General features: G+C 35.8%; 1 protein-coding gene across 2 annotated transcripts in view; it reads left to right on the top strand.

Moving 5' to 3' along the window:
- Nucleotides 1–3,835: 3,835 nt before the first annotated feature.
- The window catches only part of LOC113670516 (uncharacterized), a 36,873-nt gene continuing 21,942 nt past the window's right edge, over nucleotides 3,836–18,766 (top strand). For both annotated transcript variants that reach the window (XM_089212153.1, XM_027186672.2), the window contains exons 1-21: nucleotides 3,836–4,518; nucleotides 4,682–4,770; nucleotides 4,963–5,074; nucleotides 9,084–9,153; nucleotides 9,509–9,567; nucleotides 10,281–10,364; nucleotides 11,131–11,195; nucleotides 11,583–11,658; nucleotides 12,351–12,401; nucleotides 12,535–12,647; nucleotides 12,828–12,909; nucleotides 13,018–13,089; nucleotides 13,487–13,573; nucleotides 14,124–14,214; nucleotides 14,333–14,388; nucleotides 14,612–14,688; nucleotides 15,416–15,477; nucleotides 15,654–15,690; nucleotides 16,627–16,789; nucleotides 17,488–17,666; nucleotides 18,066–18,539. In XM_089212153.1, coding sequence (XP_089068279.1) covers nucleotides 4,474–4,518; nucleotides 4,682–4,770; nucleotides 4,963–5,074; nucleotides 9,084–9,153; nucleotides 9,509–9,567; nucleotides 10,281–10,364; nucleotides 11,131–11,195; nucleotides 11,583–11,658; nucleotides 12,351–12,401; nucleotides 12,535–12,647; nucleotides 12,828–12,909; nucleotides 13,018–13,089; nucleotides 13,487–13,573; nucleotides 14,124–14,214; nucleotides 14,333–14,388; nucleotides 14,612–14,688; nucleotides 15,416–15,477; nucleotides 15,654–15,690; nucleotides 16,627–16,789; nucleotides 17,488–17,666; nucleotides 18,066–18,539 — 2,144 coding nt within the window. In that variant the 5' untranslated portion in view covers nucleotides 3,836–4,473. The remainder of the gene's footprint in view (nucleotides 4,519–4,681; nucleotides 4,771–4,962; nucleotides 5,075–9,083; nucleotides 9,154–9,508; nucleotides 9,568–10,280; nucleotides 10,365–11,130; nucleotides 11,196–11,582; nucleotides 11,659–12,350; nucleotides 12,402–12,534; nucleotides 12,648–12,827; nucleotides 12,910–13,017; nucleotides 13,090–13,486; nucleotides 13,574–14,123; nucleotides 14,215–14,332; nucleotides 14,389–14,611; nucleotides 14,689–15,415; nucleotides 15,478–15,653; nucleotides 15,691–16,626; nucleotides 16,790–17,487; nucleotides 17,667–18,065; nucleotides 18,540–18,766) is intronic.

Below are 18,766 nucleotides of genomic sequence, written 5' to 3'. Positions count from 1 at the left end.
CAGAAGTAACCTCAAAATGTATCTCATCTTGTCTTCCGCTTAAGTTTTGTAATTCAGACAGATTGTCCAACCGGAAATGTGGTATTTGACACAGACGGGTTTATCTTGGATGAGAATAGTGTATTTGGCGCCAAAGTGTGCTTATAGGAAACGAATAACAAATGGTAATTGTAAAGCTGTGATCTGTAACAACTCTCCGGCTGTCTCTCTTGCTTTAATGGAGGTGAATATCGATAATATTGTGTCACTAGTTTTTCCTGTCGAAAGAGATCGCATATGCTCCGGGTTCCCTCAGCGGTAGGATACCTTCAGAGGAGAATTTAAACTGTTTTTAATCTCTTATTCAGAGGCTAATACTATGGGGAAGAAAACGGCAGAATTTTCAAAAATCATGCGAACAAATTTCATCCAGAAAAAAGACTCAGTAAACAAAATTTTAGACATAACACAATCACTCACACAAATCACCTTACTCCTAATATTCCCTCCCCTTAGAGATTAAAAAGGATTCCTTTTGGTCTTCTTAATCGCTTCGTTTTAATATGCCGTGCCTTTTAAGAGGATCTTTTCTTCTCTACATTTACCTTTTTATACTCAATTACGAACTTTCAGGATACGTTCATAATCTCTAGTAGGGAGGGGCGCCTTTGAAATATAGTGAAGCATCTTGCGCAGCGACTCGAGCCAGATCTTAAGCCAGTTATTGCGTTTTGAATCATCAGTGAGTCCACATCCTGAAGTCCATCGGGAAAATGAGCTTTTGTCGTCCAAACTAACAAACAAACCTATCGCGTTGTTTTCTTATTTCCTTCCGATGCCGGTCCGTTCATCAAAGATATGGGGTGGATTATTTTTGAAAGATGATAGTTCAGAACCACTTTTTTCCCTTGTGAACGTAATCAGTGAGAAAAGTTACTCTCCGTCCTCAAAGTGTTATGTTGAATTGATTTCAAAAAGCAAAAGAGGGATTCCGATGGCGTAAAAGACTCGCAAAATCGCCACTTAGAATTGCCAGTAGTGTATATACAAAGTACTTCCGGACTTTTTAAGGCTGTCGATAAGAAAGTGTGAAAACAGAATGAAATTTGAGCAAAAAATTTATCCATCCTCTTCAAATAACCGCTTCCCTTCAAACTGACACCCACCCGCTTTTCAACTCACCAAATTAGTTTGTTGCACAGCGATTTAAATGATATCTCATAGGTCAGGGGCAATCCTCATATACACCTGACACTAAAAGCTTAATATTATTTTAGAATTTGTGGGATATGTATTTTAGCTGACCCCACTGAAGCGGAAATGACTTTAAAGCCTTATCGAGTGCTGTTTTAAGAATGGCTTACCTTACCAAAATATTATTTCTAAGAATCTGTATTTTGCACTGATTGATTAGACCTTATAAAGCTTGTCAATCTTCCGCGCTTAATACCTTTCCCCTAAATAGATTTTTAGAGTTCTCTTCCTTTCAAATGAGTGAATAACTCGCTCTGTAAACCTAGGGTTAAGATCAAACTTTAATAGCTTGCGGTTTAACGTGGCTTTTTGGTTTGTCTGTCCGTAAAGTGTTGAGAGGAGAAATATTATTCTAAGCCTCTCGCGGCTTCGCTGCTCATCGCTTTAGCGTACACAAGACCCGCCAGGTACGCATGCTTTATCAAACCAGAAGCTTACGACCTAAGCTTGTGATCACCTTGTATCTTTTTTTTTTGTGCGTGTTTCGAGTTTCGTGCAATGGCGAAACTGAATTAGGGTATATGGTTGGACTTTGATCCCATTCTTTCCTTTATAGCGTGAAACATCACGGTGGAAAATTGCACAAGAAGTGTCTGGAGTTTCACTAATCGGCTTATTAGCAGCTTGAACCCAGGACCATAACTGATCGATAGAGAGAGAGAACTCCCAGGACGCTGGTTTTCATTCTGCGACTCAAGAGTCTGTGATCGTCATTTCTCTTAATGAGATCTAATGGCGATTTATAGAAATGTCTTCAATTTTTTTTCTCGCTCTTTATCGGAAATCGCGACATGCTGTCTGTACAGACCTCACTTATCAACTTTTAAGTTCAGCCTGGTCCGTAAGCCCTTTGTTTTCTGATCGATTTGCAAATTTGCTGATTTTGAAAGCCGTATCGAGTGTTAATCTTGTACAATGGAACATTAATACAGAAACCCTTTCCAGTCTGCGGTTTGTCTAGTGGCGAAAGGATGACCCTCCCTGACTTTCACGAATTTCGGACAAAGCTAATTAACGTAAATTGAACGGTTTTTTTCAAATAGATGGTTCTCAACTATCTCGAATACCTCTCAACGAACAATGCAAATTCTCCCAAAAAGAAGCTTGTCACGAGATTCCGGCCCGACAGGATTCTGCTCGGTTTCGTCAGGCTAACATATGAATAAGCAGCGAGGTTTACATTGTAAAGAATCTCGAAACCACATATGATCTGAACCAAACATTATCGATCGCTGTTTGTACTTGTAAATGTGAAGGAAGTACTTTTTCATCATTTAGTAACTCTTTCACCATACCTCTTTCACCATAATGCGTTGGGGCATGCCTAGGCCTCAGCAATGGTAACCAAGGCGCTTTGATTTTGAACTTTTATCTCGTTTATTTTCATAGTAAAATTGGTAACGTACTTTTTTCACCACAACTAATTTCATTTCGCTTAATTTTTTAAACAATTTTAACCTTTCCTTACTTATGCGTTTTCATCAAACAGAAATACTTGAAGAGTTTTCGTCTGTGAGGCTATTGTTCAATCATTCTAACACTCGAAAACAGCGAATGAGCAACATTATTGGAAGATTTCGAAAACCTCCTTTTTCAACTTTCAGCACACTCTTTTTAAATAAGAAGTTTTTTTACAGGAGCGTTCAGGCTGAGATAAACGAAATTTTAAGGAACATAGTAAGAACCTCGCCAAGCTGAGAGTCAGTTAAGAACGACCATTTTGTCTATTTATTTGTTTTTGTTTTTTTTGTGAGAAGCATAAGCAAACGTAGAAGAAATATAAAACTATGATCTACCAGGACAATTGATTCAAATACTTAAAATACTTAGGGACACTTTTGGCATTGATTTATTGAAATACTAAACCACACACCTTTAAGAACATATCAGAACGTTCCAAGGGTCAAATCGCAATAAAAGATTAATAAGACGTTCAGCCTCAGACCCAAAATAGTACATTCTTATATAAAAAAAATAATAATAAAATAAGATAAGAGTGTAGTAGACATGCAGCTTTTTCAGACCATGCGTTTTGGAAATATCTTATTTTTGGGAGCATTTTGGAATACTCTATGTCATGATTTTTTTTTCCTGACAAGTCTATTGTCAGGCTTCTGCTCTTCACTCCAAGGATTTCTTTGTCATAAATAATAAGACAACATCACAGACCCCGAATTACACAGGATAATAAAAAAGAAATGACAAAAACAAAAAAGAAACAAATAAAAACAAACAAAACGGAAAGAGGCAAACACAATTCAAAACGAAACGGAGTTTGTCTATACCATTCCGCACTTCTAATCCATTGATCCACTCCATTTCAATGGGTAGCTTTCCAATGAAAAAAGGTCACCTAAAGGTCGTAATACACAAGATGATCCAGGGATTAATTTTCCTCTAAGTATGCACTGCAGTCAGTAAATATTTTTTGAACTCGAAGCTCGTGTTGCTAGGATATTAAAGGCCGGAAATAGGATTGCCTCACGACTTCGGAATGCGTTGACCTTTTCAAAGTTCTAGATAAGCCAAACAAAAGCTGCCGTGACGACGTGGAAATTAAGAACGTCCCAATATTATTTTGTTTGCAGCGAGAAATTTGCTTGTACACGAGAATAATATTTGAATACCAATTGATTACAACTGTCAATCACGTTCTTACAGTAACGCAAAATGGCGTTGCGCACAATCAGCTCGAAATTACCCCAAGTAGGGGTCCCTGGGGGGAACCGACTCAATCTTTTTTTCACGAATAGGAAGTGGTCATCGACTGAAAAAGAGGGGCTCTCAGGAAAAGGAAATAGAAATTATGGGCCGTATCCATAACAAGAGATTATCTTTTGCCATGGTGGTTTAGAGTTTGAGAGCTTGCAAAAATTGTGTGCAAATTTTCAATACAGACTCGGCTAATTAACACTACCCCAGAGGGTGGAAAAGTGTAAATTGCCATATTTAGTCACTGGCGCGCTAACATAAAATTGGTCGTTTTGTTAAAGAAAAGCAAAATTCCTCTTAGTTGAACGTCCGGGACGCATTTCCGAGGCGATGAAAGAGTTTATTACAGTGTTACGTTTCTACTGATTTCTTCCGAAGGTATATTTTTCGACCTGCCATGCGATACTCTGATCGCTCGGGTTGTGTGAACATCTGAATGTGGTGAATACGATCGACCGGTGGTTTAAGGTTCACCGTTACTGTGAATTTCTTTGGGTAGTATTTGCGGTTTTGCGATCGTGTAAAACCATGGCCACTGCAGAGGGATTTCTTCAAAGCCCACTGGTTGTTTGGGTGAGAAGGATTTTGCTTTCGTATAATTTCACCGTTTCTTTGTGTGTTCAGTGTTTGCAAATAGTGTGACGATGAAGTATGCAGGTCGCTTTCAGTGATGATAACTTTACATCGCGCGATCGTAAACTCTGTTTTGTCTAAAGATTTTTTCTCATCTCTGTAGGCGAACAACACTTTCAAAGGAAGTGCTCTCATAGAATCAATCACAGACTTGGCTGATGGAGTTTTTCTGAACGAGATCATGATGGACATGTAAGTACAATTTGTCAGAAATTTCCCTTCGATCATATGAGAGGTTACGGTGTTTGGATAGCTCAACAGGAGGCTAAATTCATGAGGTTTCTCGCATGTGCGATCATTAATTTCCCTTCACTTTATTCTTAGGAATTTTGTTTTTGTTGGGGTTTTTAATAATAGGTTCATTATTCTTAATTTTCCATTCAGAGATCCAACTTACTTCACGTTGACGCGAATTCATCAAAATGTTTACGGGGATGTGAGTTTGCGGATACAAAATTTGGACATACTTGTCAAACACTTGAGAAGTTATTACCAGGTAAGAATGGAATTTCGAAATAGAGGAAAAAATATTTAGTTCAACTGATATCTTTACAGGGCTAGAAATTAAAAAAAGAAAGTGCTTGTAAGGCACTTTCCGTCATATACAATGGATTTGGCGGATGAATAAACTTTCGGGTCGTCGCCTCTGTGTCATGGTTTTTTTACTGCAAGCAACACTTGCCGTATTATTTTTAACTCTTCGTCGAGTTTTTTTCGAAATAAGCGTTGTTCCACGTTTCTCTAATAGCTTTAAACTAATGTATTTATGCTTCGTATATGTTTTCTATGTTTCAACGAAAGGTCAAGAGCTTAGACTAGACGCATACCTGAGATTTTTAGCAGAGAGTTTTAATTTTGTATACCGTGTGATCGATGGCAGTAAGTGATCGACTTGCTCTGAAAAAGTATTGCATCAATCTATTTGTGTAGAAATACGCACGCTGTTGTGATTAAGGACTCTGAAATTCTTACCGAAGCAACACGGAGTATCGTCCGGTGTTGTGAATACAATGTCGTGAGGATAGAATGAGATCTGATTGCCTTGTTTTATGTTCAGTTGTCACGAATGTTTATTGCTTTTGTTCCTACATAACAAAATATTCTCATGCTGATTTCAAGGCTATTCCCACGAAGCCATTTGCTTACTTAACCGGTTTTTCCGTCATAAGTAATTGCCAAGAGCTCTCTCTTGCTCAGATGCTTTGCTTTATTTCGTCATGATACAGAAAAGGTAAAATTTTATCGACGCTTAGTATTGCCAGGTTTGCAGACATCGTCCAGTGTGACATAGTTCACGTGCCTTCCTTTTCAACATGTCAGCAATCTGGCAACTCTTTTGACTTCGGAACATCTCATATTCACCTTGGTAAACCTATTCTCACCTCAAATGAATTTTGGATTAAACGTTGGTCATGTGGCTTCCTCTACTTGTAAACATACCCAAAACTACCCGCTTTCAAAATATTTTAAAGACATTTGTTGCAAATGGAAAAATTTTGTTGTGTAGTGTGTAGTTTCGAATGATATTGTGATTTTTCCAGCTAGAATTGATGTATATTGATGATAAGATCTGAAGAGGTTTTATCAGTAGTTAATATGCATGCTAGAATCGAGGATATGTAAATTTTTCCGTCAAAATATGGCAGTGTGTCAACAAGTAATATTGGGCTTCATTCAAAACAACCAAACATCGTGACTTCATTTACTCTAGATTGCAACTCTTTCAACAGAGAATGACGGCTGTAGACTTGTTAATGATAAACGTAAATATGAACTCTGAAAGTTTTTTTGTTAAAAAAAAGAAAATAAGAAAATACTAGAAAGGAACCAGCTGTAATTATCATTCATTCAGAAGGCCTGCATTCATGATTAAAAGTGTAAACATTTTTTTCATATTTCTAACAGCCCAGTCGTGCTTTTCATCTTCTTTTTTAAAGGAAAGGTTTACCTTGACAAACAAGTTTCATTTGTGCTCTTATTAAGAAATTTCTAGGTAATATTGCCTTCAAAATGGCACTCTTAAATTTTAAATTGTTTATGACTGATTATTTAATTTGTGAACGATTTGCATTTAGAATTTTCTGAGGTGTAGGAACATTTAGTAATGGAGAAAGTGGATGTTGGATTCATGTATTTATACCAAAAAAAAATTAAAGTTGCTACTTTTCTGTGAGGATGATTTATTCCTAATTTTCCTCAGGTGTAAAATTAGTACCCTGCTAATTTGATCTTGGTTTTTGCAGTAGAAATTTATAATTTTCTAACTGATTGTGACTCTCAGTTTGGAATTTATGTATTAATACACAAGTCACAGCTCAGAGTCAAACATGTACATGTTAATATATATTTGAAAAATCTTTACTATTCAGAATGTTATAGAGGAGAAAAACTGCTTAGCTTCCATAGTTAATTAATACCCATTACATGAATTTCCATTGTGCTAGCTTTATGAAAATTTTAACTCCTAAGATACATGAATGGTAATTGTGCCTTCTGGTGGTGATACACATCCTTGTCAGGTATTTCCCTCTAGAAAGTAAGATAAAATTGTCAAGCCTAAATGTATGCTGTGGTCCCATGTTTGCTGGATAATAGTTTACAAAAACGTTCCATTAATTGATACCCACCACTGCACATGTATTAAGGTTATATCATAACAACAGCTTAATACAGAAAAGTTGAAATGATGAAAAACTATTTTCCTAAGAGATGAGACTGATAAATGTAGCTATTGACAAATGTTAATAGATTTACGAGGGTTTTTGTCCCATTAATTTATATGTTTGTGCACAGTTACAGGGTTTGTACATTTTGTAGTTTGTTTCTAGAGGTGAACACCAAGGGAATTCGTGGATAGTGATAATTTTTTTGCTGGTTTTAGTTTTATATAGTTCCATCATGTACGTTCAGTTTTTATGGTTTCTCTCTAGCATCTGAAACTTCACATGATAATCAAACTTTATCTGAGAAATAAATTTACAAAACTATCCCTGATAATTTTGATATCATTTAAATTCTTTGTGATTTTGCTAAACACACTTCTGGCTCAGGTTATCTGGAATTGTATCTTAGTGAACATGAACCATGTAATTCTTGAATGAACTTATGATCTCTGTGGCTCATTATAAAATGCTATTGCCATTGGTCATTTGTAATAGTTCACTGAACAATGAATGCACCATTAGGCAATCCATTGTTTTGAAACAAAATCCTTAAAAGTGGCCCTTATCATGCTACAATTGACATTTAATTGTGCATATTATGCCCCTAGGTAGTTACTATAAATATCTGTCTCTGTGGGAATTAAAGGTTCCAGAATCTTGTTTAACTAATTACTACAAATTATTTTTCACTGAAAATAAAAAGATGTACACCTTTTGACTTCTGTGTTGCTAAATGATGCAATTAAAGATAATATTATAATTATTACTGAGACTTGAATAAGATATTCTCAAAGTGATAATAAAAATATATATGACATGGTTTTGGCTTTCAAAGTTTGTTACATTGCATGGGCTCATTGCATTTACTTTGAAATAAATGCTAAATATTTTTTCTTGTCATAAAACACACTTCTCTTCCAAGTGGTGTTTAAGATAATCTATTCAATTTTTTGCGGTCTGTTTGTTGTTCTTTCAACATCCCCTGACTTTATCAGCATTGGAGATCTGTAATTGTTTTCTTTGTTAGAGTGACATGAAGTTTTCCAAATCTTTAAATCAAATTATCTCCCACATGTTTGACAGTCTGGGTCAGACACAACATTCAATTAACACTTGTCTGTTAGCCAAATATCTTTTTAGCCAGCATGTTATCACTGAATGCTTCAGTGATGTTACAAAAACAAAATTGATTGGAAAGTTGCTGTTGTAAATATGCAGTAATTTTTAGGCAGAACTAACAGTTATTAATTGAATTAAAAGTTAAAAGTCTTGTTCATTGATTTTCAAAATATTTGCTTGTGTCAGTATAATTGAGATTCATGTTTGAAATGCTCTTTGTTTGTGAATATTGTTTTATGTGGCAGTATTACATGTAAACACTGCATTATTAAAGTTAGAATATGGCATATGCTCTTCTCAAATATACTGTAATAATATGCGAGAGCAAATATTTTTAGAGATCAGTGAGATATGTGTTGAGTGAATTTAATGCAATGGATTGATTCTAAGAACTTGATTGCATGTATTTCTGTACAAGATTTTGGAGAGAAATTGTTGTTTTAATTTCTTATGTACAAAAGTTATAGCAATGCATGTATAATTATGTTATTCCTGGTGTAAATCAAATCAATACTCAGTGTGTTAATTAAGTATCAAGGATTGGAGAATTCTTTGGATAAATTTAGATAGCATGAGCCATTTTGTTTCTAGACTTTAAGTTGCTCTTTGGTTGCTTTATTTTATTCTCCCTGGTCCTCTGTGGAAATACTGATATTCTAATTTAAACCATTTACTATAAAGAATAATAATTGATATTTCCTTGTCCTTTGTGGTCCTTCTTAGGAGAAACTACAGCAGCTTGTTATTTTAAGAATTCCAGACATTGTGACAATAGCTCGTGAACCACAGAGTGGTGAGTTGACAAAGGGTTTTTTTTTGTTATTAAAAGGTGTTGTTTGGGCTTTTTTTAAAGTGAGTGAATTGTTTTAAACATTGTTTTTCATTTCAGTGGTATTTGTTACATAAAAATCACACAAAACATGACTGGTAGGTTGTGGTAACCACACAGCAGAAGCAAAACAAAAACCCAGTCATAACTGGTGCTTTCCAAGATGTCCCTGAATGTTTTCTTAGAAAAGTGATTGGGAAAATTCTCTACTAGAGTTATCTAGTTTGGACATAGCACTCCTTTTGTTATTTTCCATATGATAAGGACACAATAATAATTATTTTGCTGTGTTTTGAAATGAATACAAATAATCCTTCAGATGAAGCAGCAGAAGAACTCACCAAGATCCTGCTGTTGATGCTGGGTTGTGCTGTCCAGGTAAGTATCAGATTATAGAAAAAATTCACATGTACATCCTTGGTGACAGCATAACAGGTTCTTGTTGGAAGTTACATGTAATCATAAAAAAATAAAATGATAAAATTTGGCTAAATAACAAAACCAAATTTGTTGATAATGTTGTAGTTAGAGGCTCAGCAATATTGTGCATGAAAATATGTATTTCCACTTCTCTCTTGATTATCTAGGACTTTCCTGGATTCAGAAAAAATCTCCTGATCCTCTGCAGGGTTTACCAAATTTCCTGAATAATAGAAAATTTGGTTAAAATTTTTTTTCTCTAACCAGTAGGGAGGAAGTAACATTACATTATAATTATGTGTACAATGAAAAGATAAAACAATTTTCTCTTAAGGGATGGTTGTATCTGGGAATCTTTTATTTTGTTTGAATTATATGTGTCCAGATTTTAAACTTGTCTCAGTTTTTTAGCAGAGACTGGTACATGTACAAAGCATTTTGTTGTCTTTTAAAAATTTATAAGTGCCTATTAACTCCAAATTGCACTCAAAGTCATAGTGTTACCTATCCTAATAGTATCAATTTATGCTTTGTGTATTGGGGAGGGGGGAAAGTTCTCTGCTTTTTGACACTGTGTAATAATTTTAAAAAAAAATTGTTTCTTGTGATATTTGTCTGCTGTGCAATTTATTGTATGTTCACTGAACTTAAGCTTTGTTCTTTTATCTCAGTGTGATAATAAGGAGCACTTTATTGAAAGAATAAAAGAGATGGACCTTGAAGTTCAAAGATCTTTGGTGGAACATATCCAACAAGTAGGTTATATGTCTGTGTTTTATGGTTGATTCTCTGATGTGCAATGTATCAATGTAATTGGGATGCAAGTCCTGTTTTCAAGTGCAGGTTCCAGGTTTATTCCTCTACCTGGCTACCACTTAGCCTGCTATATTAATTTTAACTTTGGAATGTTCAACGAAACTTCCAAAGGAAATGATGTTTTGCAGTCAACTTGGTGCCATTGTCAAGGTAACCAAGGGAAATATAGAAGCAATCACAATATCATTCAACACATGATTGTTATTGTTACTATGGTCATGCTATGAAATTCCAGAATTACATTTTGGAATGCTTTTGCTTGTATTGATTCCCAGCCAGGTTCCCTGTGATGCACTCTTCCTTTATCATCATTATCATTGATTACTACCTTCAATATCTTCCTTACTTACCTTGACATTGGTGTCATGACAACACTAAAACATTGGGTTACTTTTGGTAGGTTTTCCCGGTCTTTGCACATTGTATTTCAATGTGCATTCAATGAAATGAATACGATTATAACTACAATTGGATAATTGTAAATCTTTGTGGCGCACAATTTTTCAGGATGACTATTGTACTTGAAATTATGTTTTAAGGCTGAAGGTCTTAATATGTACATTATATGACACAAGTGCTTATGGCTTTTGCAACATGCTTCCCCATTCTCTTCCAGAGTGTTTATTTAGGTACAAGTGAATATAGTTTAAATGATTTTAAGTAATGAAAATGTGATGGAAAATTCATTTTTTTTACTCTCACTAGATCACAGACAGTCCAGACAATGTTCTCACCTTCCGACCTCATGACTTGGCTGAATATTCTGCTGAGTGAGTGATGACATACATTTTTGTACTGTATTAGCTTTTAGGAAATGTCTGAGTGTGTTGATTTTACATGTACATGTGTTTACCTACATAAACCTACTTGCAGAGTAACTTGACTCACTCCCTTCAGTGTGTAAAAATACTGGGATTAGCAAAAGAAAATTTTGCAATCTAGACCACACCTCTCTAATTGAAGAAGAAAGTGTTGGGGTTTCATTTTAAAGAGATCTTCTCAACTGATTCAGATGAGATGAAATGTTTGGGAAATGATTAACATTTGGAATGGTTCTGTGCCTCATGGTCACTTGTTTTACAGTGTAACAAACTAAGAATCTTGATTTTATAACTCAAAACCAACATCAAAGTTTTATGCTTTTTGTCTGGAAACAGGCAGTTGTTGGGTTTTGCAGAAAGTATGTTTTATCACATGACACAGTTGGCTGAGGACAGAGACAACTGTTCTGGGGTGAGTGCTACTGTGAATTGGTCCTCTTGAGATCTTATTTAATTTCATTTTTTAGAAACTATTTTCTTCATTGTATTTTGATATACAGCTGTAACATATTTCAACTAGTTCATGAAGTTTGAAAGACATTAGGTTGCAGTCTGCTGTAAGACAGTTGTTGTGGAATAGTCAGTGGTGCCTCTAATCTTTGGGAAATTGATTTTGGTTATTCTTGTTGACATTACAAGCAGTTTTCAACTATGGTAACCCTTTAACTCGCCTGATGACCAAGACAGAATTCCCCCTTATAATATCAATACAATATCAAGCAGATAAGTGATGATCATAAAGAAAAATATAAATTAGGTGATTATTAGTTGATCCAATACCAAATTCTCCAAACTAGCATCATAAGGATTTTTTGGCAGACAGTAAGGAGAATTACTAATTATAAATGAGACCTTGGGAGTGAAAGGGTTAATGTTTTTTTTAATCCTTTTCATTCCCTGGAGCTCAGTATCAGTTCTCCCTTCTACATTGTATGTGTAGTTCTCACAGCATTTAGTTTCAAGAGTTTGAGAGTGTTATTTCTGTTAACAAAAAATCCTTAAGTTGATAAGTATATTAACTATTTTCCTCCTCTGTACACTAGTCAATGTAATGTTACTTCATATCAGATCTTTCATCTACAATTGATTTGTTTTTCTCATCAGATGATGTCACACCTGTCTTACGAAAGAGATGCACTTCTCCGTGATAGCGAAGTGAGCCTAGTTAAAATGACATTTAGAGTTGATTTTTTGTAAAAATTATTTGATTAAAACATTCCAGTACAGTTGTGTTGGTTATTGACTTTAGAAATCTGTGATAATCACGACTTGATTTCCTCCTTTCAAGACCAAGGGTCGTCGTCCATTTTCACCACCAGCAAGCCCTGCTGTCAGTCACAACAAAGAGTTGACTTCTACATATGCTAACAAGGAAAAGATCAGACTTCTCACAGAGGAAATGTAAGTGAGACTGTCTGTTCAGTTGTGTCCAAATGACATGTATTGTGTTATACACTTTATGTTAATTAGAGCTGCATTTGTTAGGTATGTACTGAACCCGGACATGCAGTCGTTTTGTAGGTGCAGTATGCCTAAGATGAAAAAAATGGCTTAGATCGTTTGTGTTCATTTTTTTTTCAGAGAGGAAAAGAATGTTGCCCTCGCAGAACTTCGAGATGAGCTGCTGGCCGGCAAAAAGGGTTTGGAGGCACTAAGGCAGGAGGTAAATAAAAAAGACCAAGGACTTTTTCAACTGAGATCTGTCATGGATCACAATTATTTGAAGTTGGCCAGCCGCATGTTCATTTTCTTTTAAATTGATCCTCTTTAGAATAAGAGTTTATCCCAAGATGCCCGATGGGTGAAAGCTTACAGAGATGAGATTGATGCACTGAAGTCAAAGGTATCATGGTGTTTTGAGCGTTTTGATTTTCTTAGTTGTAATCAGGTGCATATACTTAGATATATTGGGGAGCAAGGGCGGCACATTGACAAGAGCACTTGCTTCATGACCCAGTGGCCAAGGTTCATCTCCCACATCTAGTGCCACTTGCGGTTGCAGTTTTTTGTTGTTGTTTCCTGTACTCTTGCATGGGTTTTATCGTGCTCCTCTAGTGTTTTTTGGTGTGAAAAACTCAGCTTTCAAAACTCCATTGCCACTGGGAATCAGTAGATGCAGAACTTTTCTGTGGAGGAGCCACTCTGAAATTATATCCATTTTTTGTATAATGTTGGACCCTTTTGCAGTTTGTTATTATTTTCGTCTCCTGTTCAAACAATCATCATGTTTACCTCTTCAGACGGACAAAGTTGATAGACTTGAGGCTGACAACCAGAGATTTAAAGAAAAGCTACGGGATTTAGATTACTACAAAAAGAGAGCAGAGGTGAATTCAGTTATATATATGGTAGAGTTGTGCTCAATCGTGTACTGTAAAGAAAACTATGTAAATGTACATAATTTCACACACATTACATGAATGAAAGTTAGATAATTGAAGGGTTCCTATGGGCAATTCCTTGAATATAGCACCGATCAGTCATGAGATATGTTTTATATACCTTTATGTAGCCTGGCGTCTCTTTCTGAAGGCCATTACCCAGAAAGCGAAGAGGAGTGGAAATTTTTCTTCATACAGAAACATACGACAAAGTTTCTGTATGAAGAAAAAAGACGGCAATGTTCGGATGGTTTAAGCTAGGAGTGGAGTTTCTAACATAATTCTGGATTGTATCCATGTGGATTTTCTTTCTATCATGTGCTAAGAGAACTCACTTGCCTTACAATGTAAGTCTTCTGCAAAAATTAACATTGACTGTGACTCGGTAACTAGCACTGTTGGATTTGACATTGCCACAACCAGTCAAAATGTGCTCCAGTACATGTAAAGAGTAACAGAAAAACTTTTTTAACTTACTCTTGTTTTATTTTTACAGGAACTGAAAGAGCAGAATGAGTTATTATATGAAACCAAACTTGTTCTGGAAGAACAAGTGGCTGGAATTAACTCCAAAGAAGAAAGAATCGGTGAGTAAATTCCTTGAATAAGAGGATCATTTTAGGAAAGGTATTTGAGAAGTACAGATGTCTTCCATTTCTTTTGCTTTTATAGGCAAAGTTGTAAGGTTATAAATTGTTTTTTTAGAAATATTGGAGGAAGAAAATAAAAAGTTGAAGTCTCATATTCATCATTTAGCAGAGGTGAGTAACTAATTCCGGATTATAGGACAACCTTAAAGATTTCTTAATTCTTTATTAATTACAAATTATTTATTTTTTTTGCATGAGTTGTATGTCTGTAGAAGTGAGCGCAAAAAATTTAGCACCTTCTAGATGAAAGCACAGATGTCGCGTTGCTCTATCGCTGGATCTAAATTGCTCTAAGTGTTTTTGTTTGTAACTATGTATTATCTTTGTCATTCAGGAGAGGCAGTTCGACCAACTAAAGCTAAAGGAAGTGATGGAAGAAAATGCTCAACTTATTGTTGACAAACAGAACAGGTAATCTGTCCCAAATATATTTTTTCGCTTTGATGAATGACTTTATCCTTTCGCTGACGAAAGGATAACGTTCAAACCGTCAGCTTCAGCAACTCTTTACATTATCAGTTCAGATGATAAAACCAAATTATCTTGTTTTATCAGTTGTGTTGATGAGAGGGTTTTCTCTTCGCCTCTTTCCTTCCACTGTACTTTGCTTCTAAAACAGTCTACAGGAACTTAACTTGAAGAAGTAACCTCACAGTTTTGGCATCTTGAATCGTTAAGCCTATTTTTTTTCAGATTTGTTATTCGCAGACCGCGTTAATGTTCACAATGCTTTCCATTTTGTTATTTTCTCATCTTCTTAAACCAGTATTTTGTGGTCTAAAGATAATTTTTCTCTATTTGAGACCGTGCCCGGCAGTCAGAAAAGCTTTCAGACCTCTTTGGATGTATGACTCCAAAAATTACATTGGACATTTTCTTTGAGCTTGTTGATACCGCAAGCGTCGAATCAATCCAAGTGTCGAAAATCTAACGATTTTACGGTATGCACCGTAATTCGTCCACCAAAAGACCACATTGATTTTTTTGAATCGCTTGACATTTCTCAAGAAACATCTAATACTCTGAAGAAGTTTAAGAAACTGTTAAAATTTCTGATTGCTGGGCGTGTAGACACTACGAAAAAAAATGATGGAGTGGCTTGAAAGTTACTAACATGTTTTGTTTGTGTTGGTCTTAGCATGTCTGAGGCTGCCGCTTTAACGTCTGAAGTAGATGCACTCCGCGGGAAGAAATCTCCAGGTACCGAACCTTTAAAAGTGCCTTTGTCTTTGACGCTCACTATAGCGGAATGATTGTCGCGTTGTGTGTAACCGACTGTGTGTAACGTATGGTCGGCCACATTCCACTTTCCCACGTTTCTTAAAAGTCATTTGCAAACATTTTTACCGTTAACGAGTTTTTTTTTCTTTTTACAGGTTCCTCAACGTTTGCCAGCGAATTTAGCGAGTCCAGGTAAAACATTGACGTGGCACAGTATATCGCCAGTTCTTTTATTGTCTCCTTGTAACACTTGACTTTCCTCTGATTGGTTGTTGTGAGTTTTGTGGTGCTAGTTTTACGACACTTAAACATAAAAATGACAATTTCCGCGATTGTGATTGGTTTAAAAAATTCATATCTTCTACTAATTCACTTTCCAAGTAGATGGCAAACAGTTTGTTATCGGAGAGTTCAATAAGCCAATCACATTCAAAGTTGTAGTTTAAATCAACCAATCAAATCGAAAGTTGTAGTTTAAATCAACCAATCACAACCTTGGTTTTAGCCTCTTTTGTTAGTTTTTTTAATGCAAATTTTCCCTTTCGTTCATAACTCAGCTATTTTTCTTTTCTCGGAAATTGTAATTTTTATGATTAATTGGAAGTAATACTTCGTTTTGTCCGATTTTGTAATCACTCGCATGGTAACAGACCGAATTGGACTTCACCCGGACCTATAACCATTACTTAATCAAAATGCGCTTTAAAGCGCTTGCGATTGAGAGTCATAAAACCAAAACCAAAGTTATCTAAACGGCCAATTAGAAGGAAGGAAAATACACTCTTTGAAGAACCAATGAGAATTCAAAGTAAAACCGACCAAATCACTTAAAGCGCGGGAAAACGCGGGCGACCAAGTCGTGATTGGTTTTAGTTTTGTATCTGATTGGTTAAAAGAGTAGCACGTGTTTTGTGGGCCAACCACAAAGCGAAAAAAACAAAAACAAATTACTCCCGGATTATTTCCGATACAACAGAAAATTGCTCTGTAACTTATTATTTGCTAGAAGAAACAGTTTTCACAAGTCAAATGCCTATGTGAGCAAAGTGACGTAAAAAATTAAAGGTTTACCGAGAATTTCTGTTATATAGGATGGAGAGATTGAAGATTTGGTATGTTCTATTTCAGCTCCATTGAAGTTCTTCGAATGCAAAAAGAAAACCAACAACTTAGGAAAACCATCGACGAATTGAAAAACTCGAATCAAAGAATCATTGAACTGGAAACTGCAAATGAACAGCTGCAGAAGGCGACCTTGGAAGGGAAAACAACAGTATTTCACCTGAATGAGGTGAGTCGATGCAACTCGGTAGTGCACGGTATTAATACGTTATTAATTATTTATGGACACAAAAACAACTGTTTAAGCAAAACAAAGACAACAATTCAACGATATTACCGTGATAACGACGACGTAACTTCTCTCAAGATGACAATTTTGTGACTGCTGTGTCTCTCTTTTTATTATCGATCACCGAAGCAAATTAAAAACTCGTAAATGTGTGAAGTTTTGTTCAAAAGTTCCATTAAAATTTTGACTTGCATGGATCCACATCCCATTTAGTTGATGTCACTCCCTTTAACCCTTTAACTCCCATGAGTGACCAAGACAGAATTTCTCCTTACAATACCAATACAATATCAACCAGATAAGTGATGAGAATAAAGAAAAAAATACCAATTTGCGATAATTAGTTGATCCAATACTAAATTCTCTGAACTAACATTATAAGAATTGTATGGTTGACAATAAGGAGAATTACAAATTTGATCTGGGAGTTTTTTTCTTACTTGTACCCTTTTTCCAGGCAAGAGAACTTGTGTCATTCCCTTCATATAACGAAAAAGGAATAAAAGAGTTGAAGCTCTAGTTACTTGAAAAAAGCCGTCACTTTTGAATGTGCTCAAGTTAATTGCTTTGAAAATGATGCGGAGTAACGATGTGCAGTGAAGTACTAACGATTGACCTTCAATGAATAACCTTCACAGGAGCTTGCAAAATTTAAAGCGAGAAATTTACAGCTGGAGAATGACTTAAACAAGATGCGCTCTGTTGTGAAGCAACAACAAGAAGAGCTGAAGACTTCTGTGGACAATGTGCTCAACCTGTCTGGAGAACTGAGGGAGAAAGGCGTCGAAATGGCTCAAGTCGAAGAACAAAATTTACTGTAAGTGTGATCCTTGGCTTTAATGACGAAATGGGCCTTTTTTTGTCAATATAAAGTTAAACCACACGTCTAAGGAATATAGAGTTCTTTTCGATTTCAATCTTAAAACCAAAGCCAAAGTAATCACAGCGGCTGATCAGAAAAAAGGAAAACTCCTTGAGAGCCAATGAGAACTCAAAGTAAAACTAACGCGGGAAAACGCGTGCGACCAATTCGTGATTGGTTTTTGATTTTTACATCTGATTGGTTGGGGGAGTGACGCGAGTTTTCTAAACCAATCACAAAGCAAAGTAAAACAAAACCAAAGCAACCCCGGTAAGGTTTACTTTCGACACTCGACTGAAGAAGAACAACTGAACGCGACTCTGAGCTTTTTCCATCCAACCTTTTGTCTTTCAGTAACTTTCAGCTTTCAGAAGAGAAACAACGGAATCTTGTTGATCTGGATGAAGAGCTGAAAGAGAAGAACTTCAAACTCACACAGTTAAACCAAGATGCTGAGCAAAAACAAGAGAAAATAATAGAACTCAGCCGGGTAGCCGAAGAGAGGCAAGCAAACGTTATGGAATTGTATCAGCGGGTAAAAGAAAACGAACATGAAATAAAAAACCTCGCAGAACAGTCCGAGAGTAAAGGCGAGAAGATTGCGGAGTTGACGAGGTTGGTGCAGAGGAAGGAAGAAAAACTCGCAGATTTAAACTTGGAAGTAAAAGAGAGGAAAAAAGAAATTTCAGAGTTGCAAGATTCGGTGAAGGAAAAAGACGACATCGTTGCGAAGATCACTCAAAAGATGAAAGATAGAGAAGAAGTGATTGCGGAGTTAAAAGAGAGTATTGAAGCTAAAGATAGGCGGATTCAGAGTCTGGAGAAAAGGTACATATAGATGTACATGTATGTTAGCGGCTTAGTCGAAGCTTGGTGCATCAACCATTTGCTGTGTCTTAAACCTTTAACTCCCATGAGTGACCAAGACAGAATTTTTCCTTCCGATTTCAATACAATATCAAACAGGCAAGAGATGAGAATAAAGAAAAACAGTCAATTAGGGGATTATTAGTTGATCCAATACTAAATTCCCTAAACTAACATCGTAAGAATTG

This window comes from Pocillopora damicornis, chromosome 7 (assembly GCF_964200805.1).
Source record: "Pocillopora damicornis chromosome 7, jaPocDami1.2, whole genome shotgun sequence".
In the NCBI taxonomy this organism is placed as follows: Eukaryota; Metazoa; Cnidaria; class Anthozoa; order Scleractinia; family Pocilloporidae; genus Pocillopora; species Pocillopora damicornis.
Note: the sequence above shows the minus strand (reverse complement) of the source record. Positions and strands in the feature narration are given on the sequence as shown.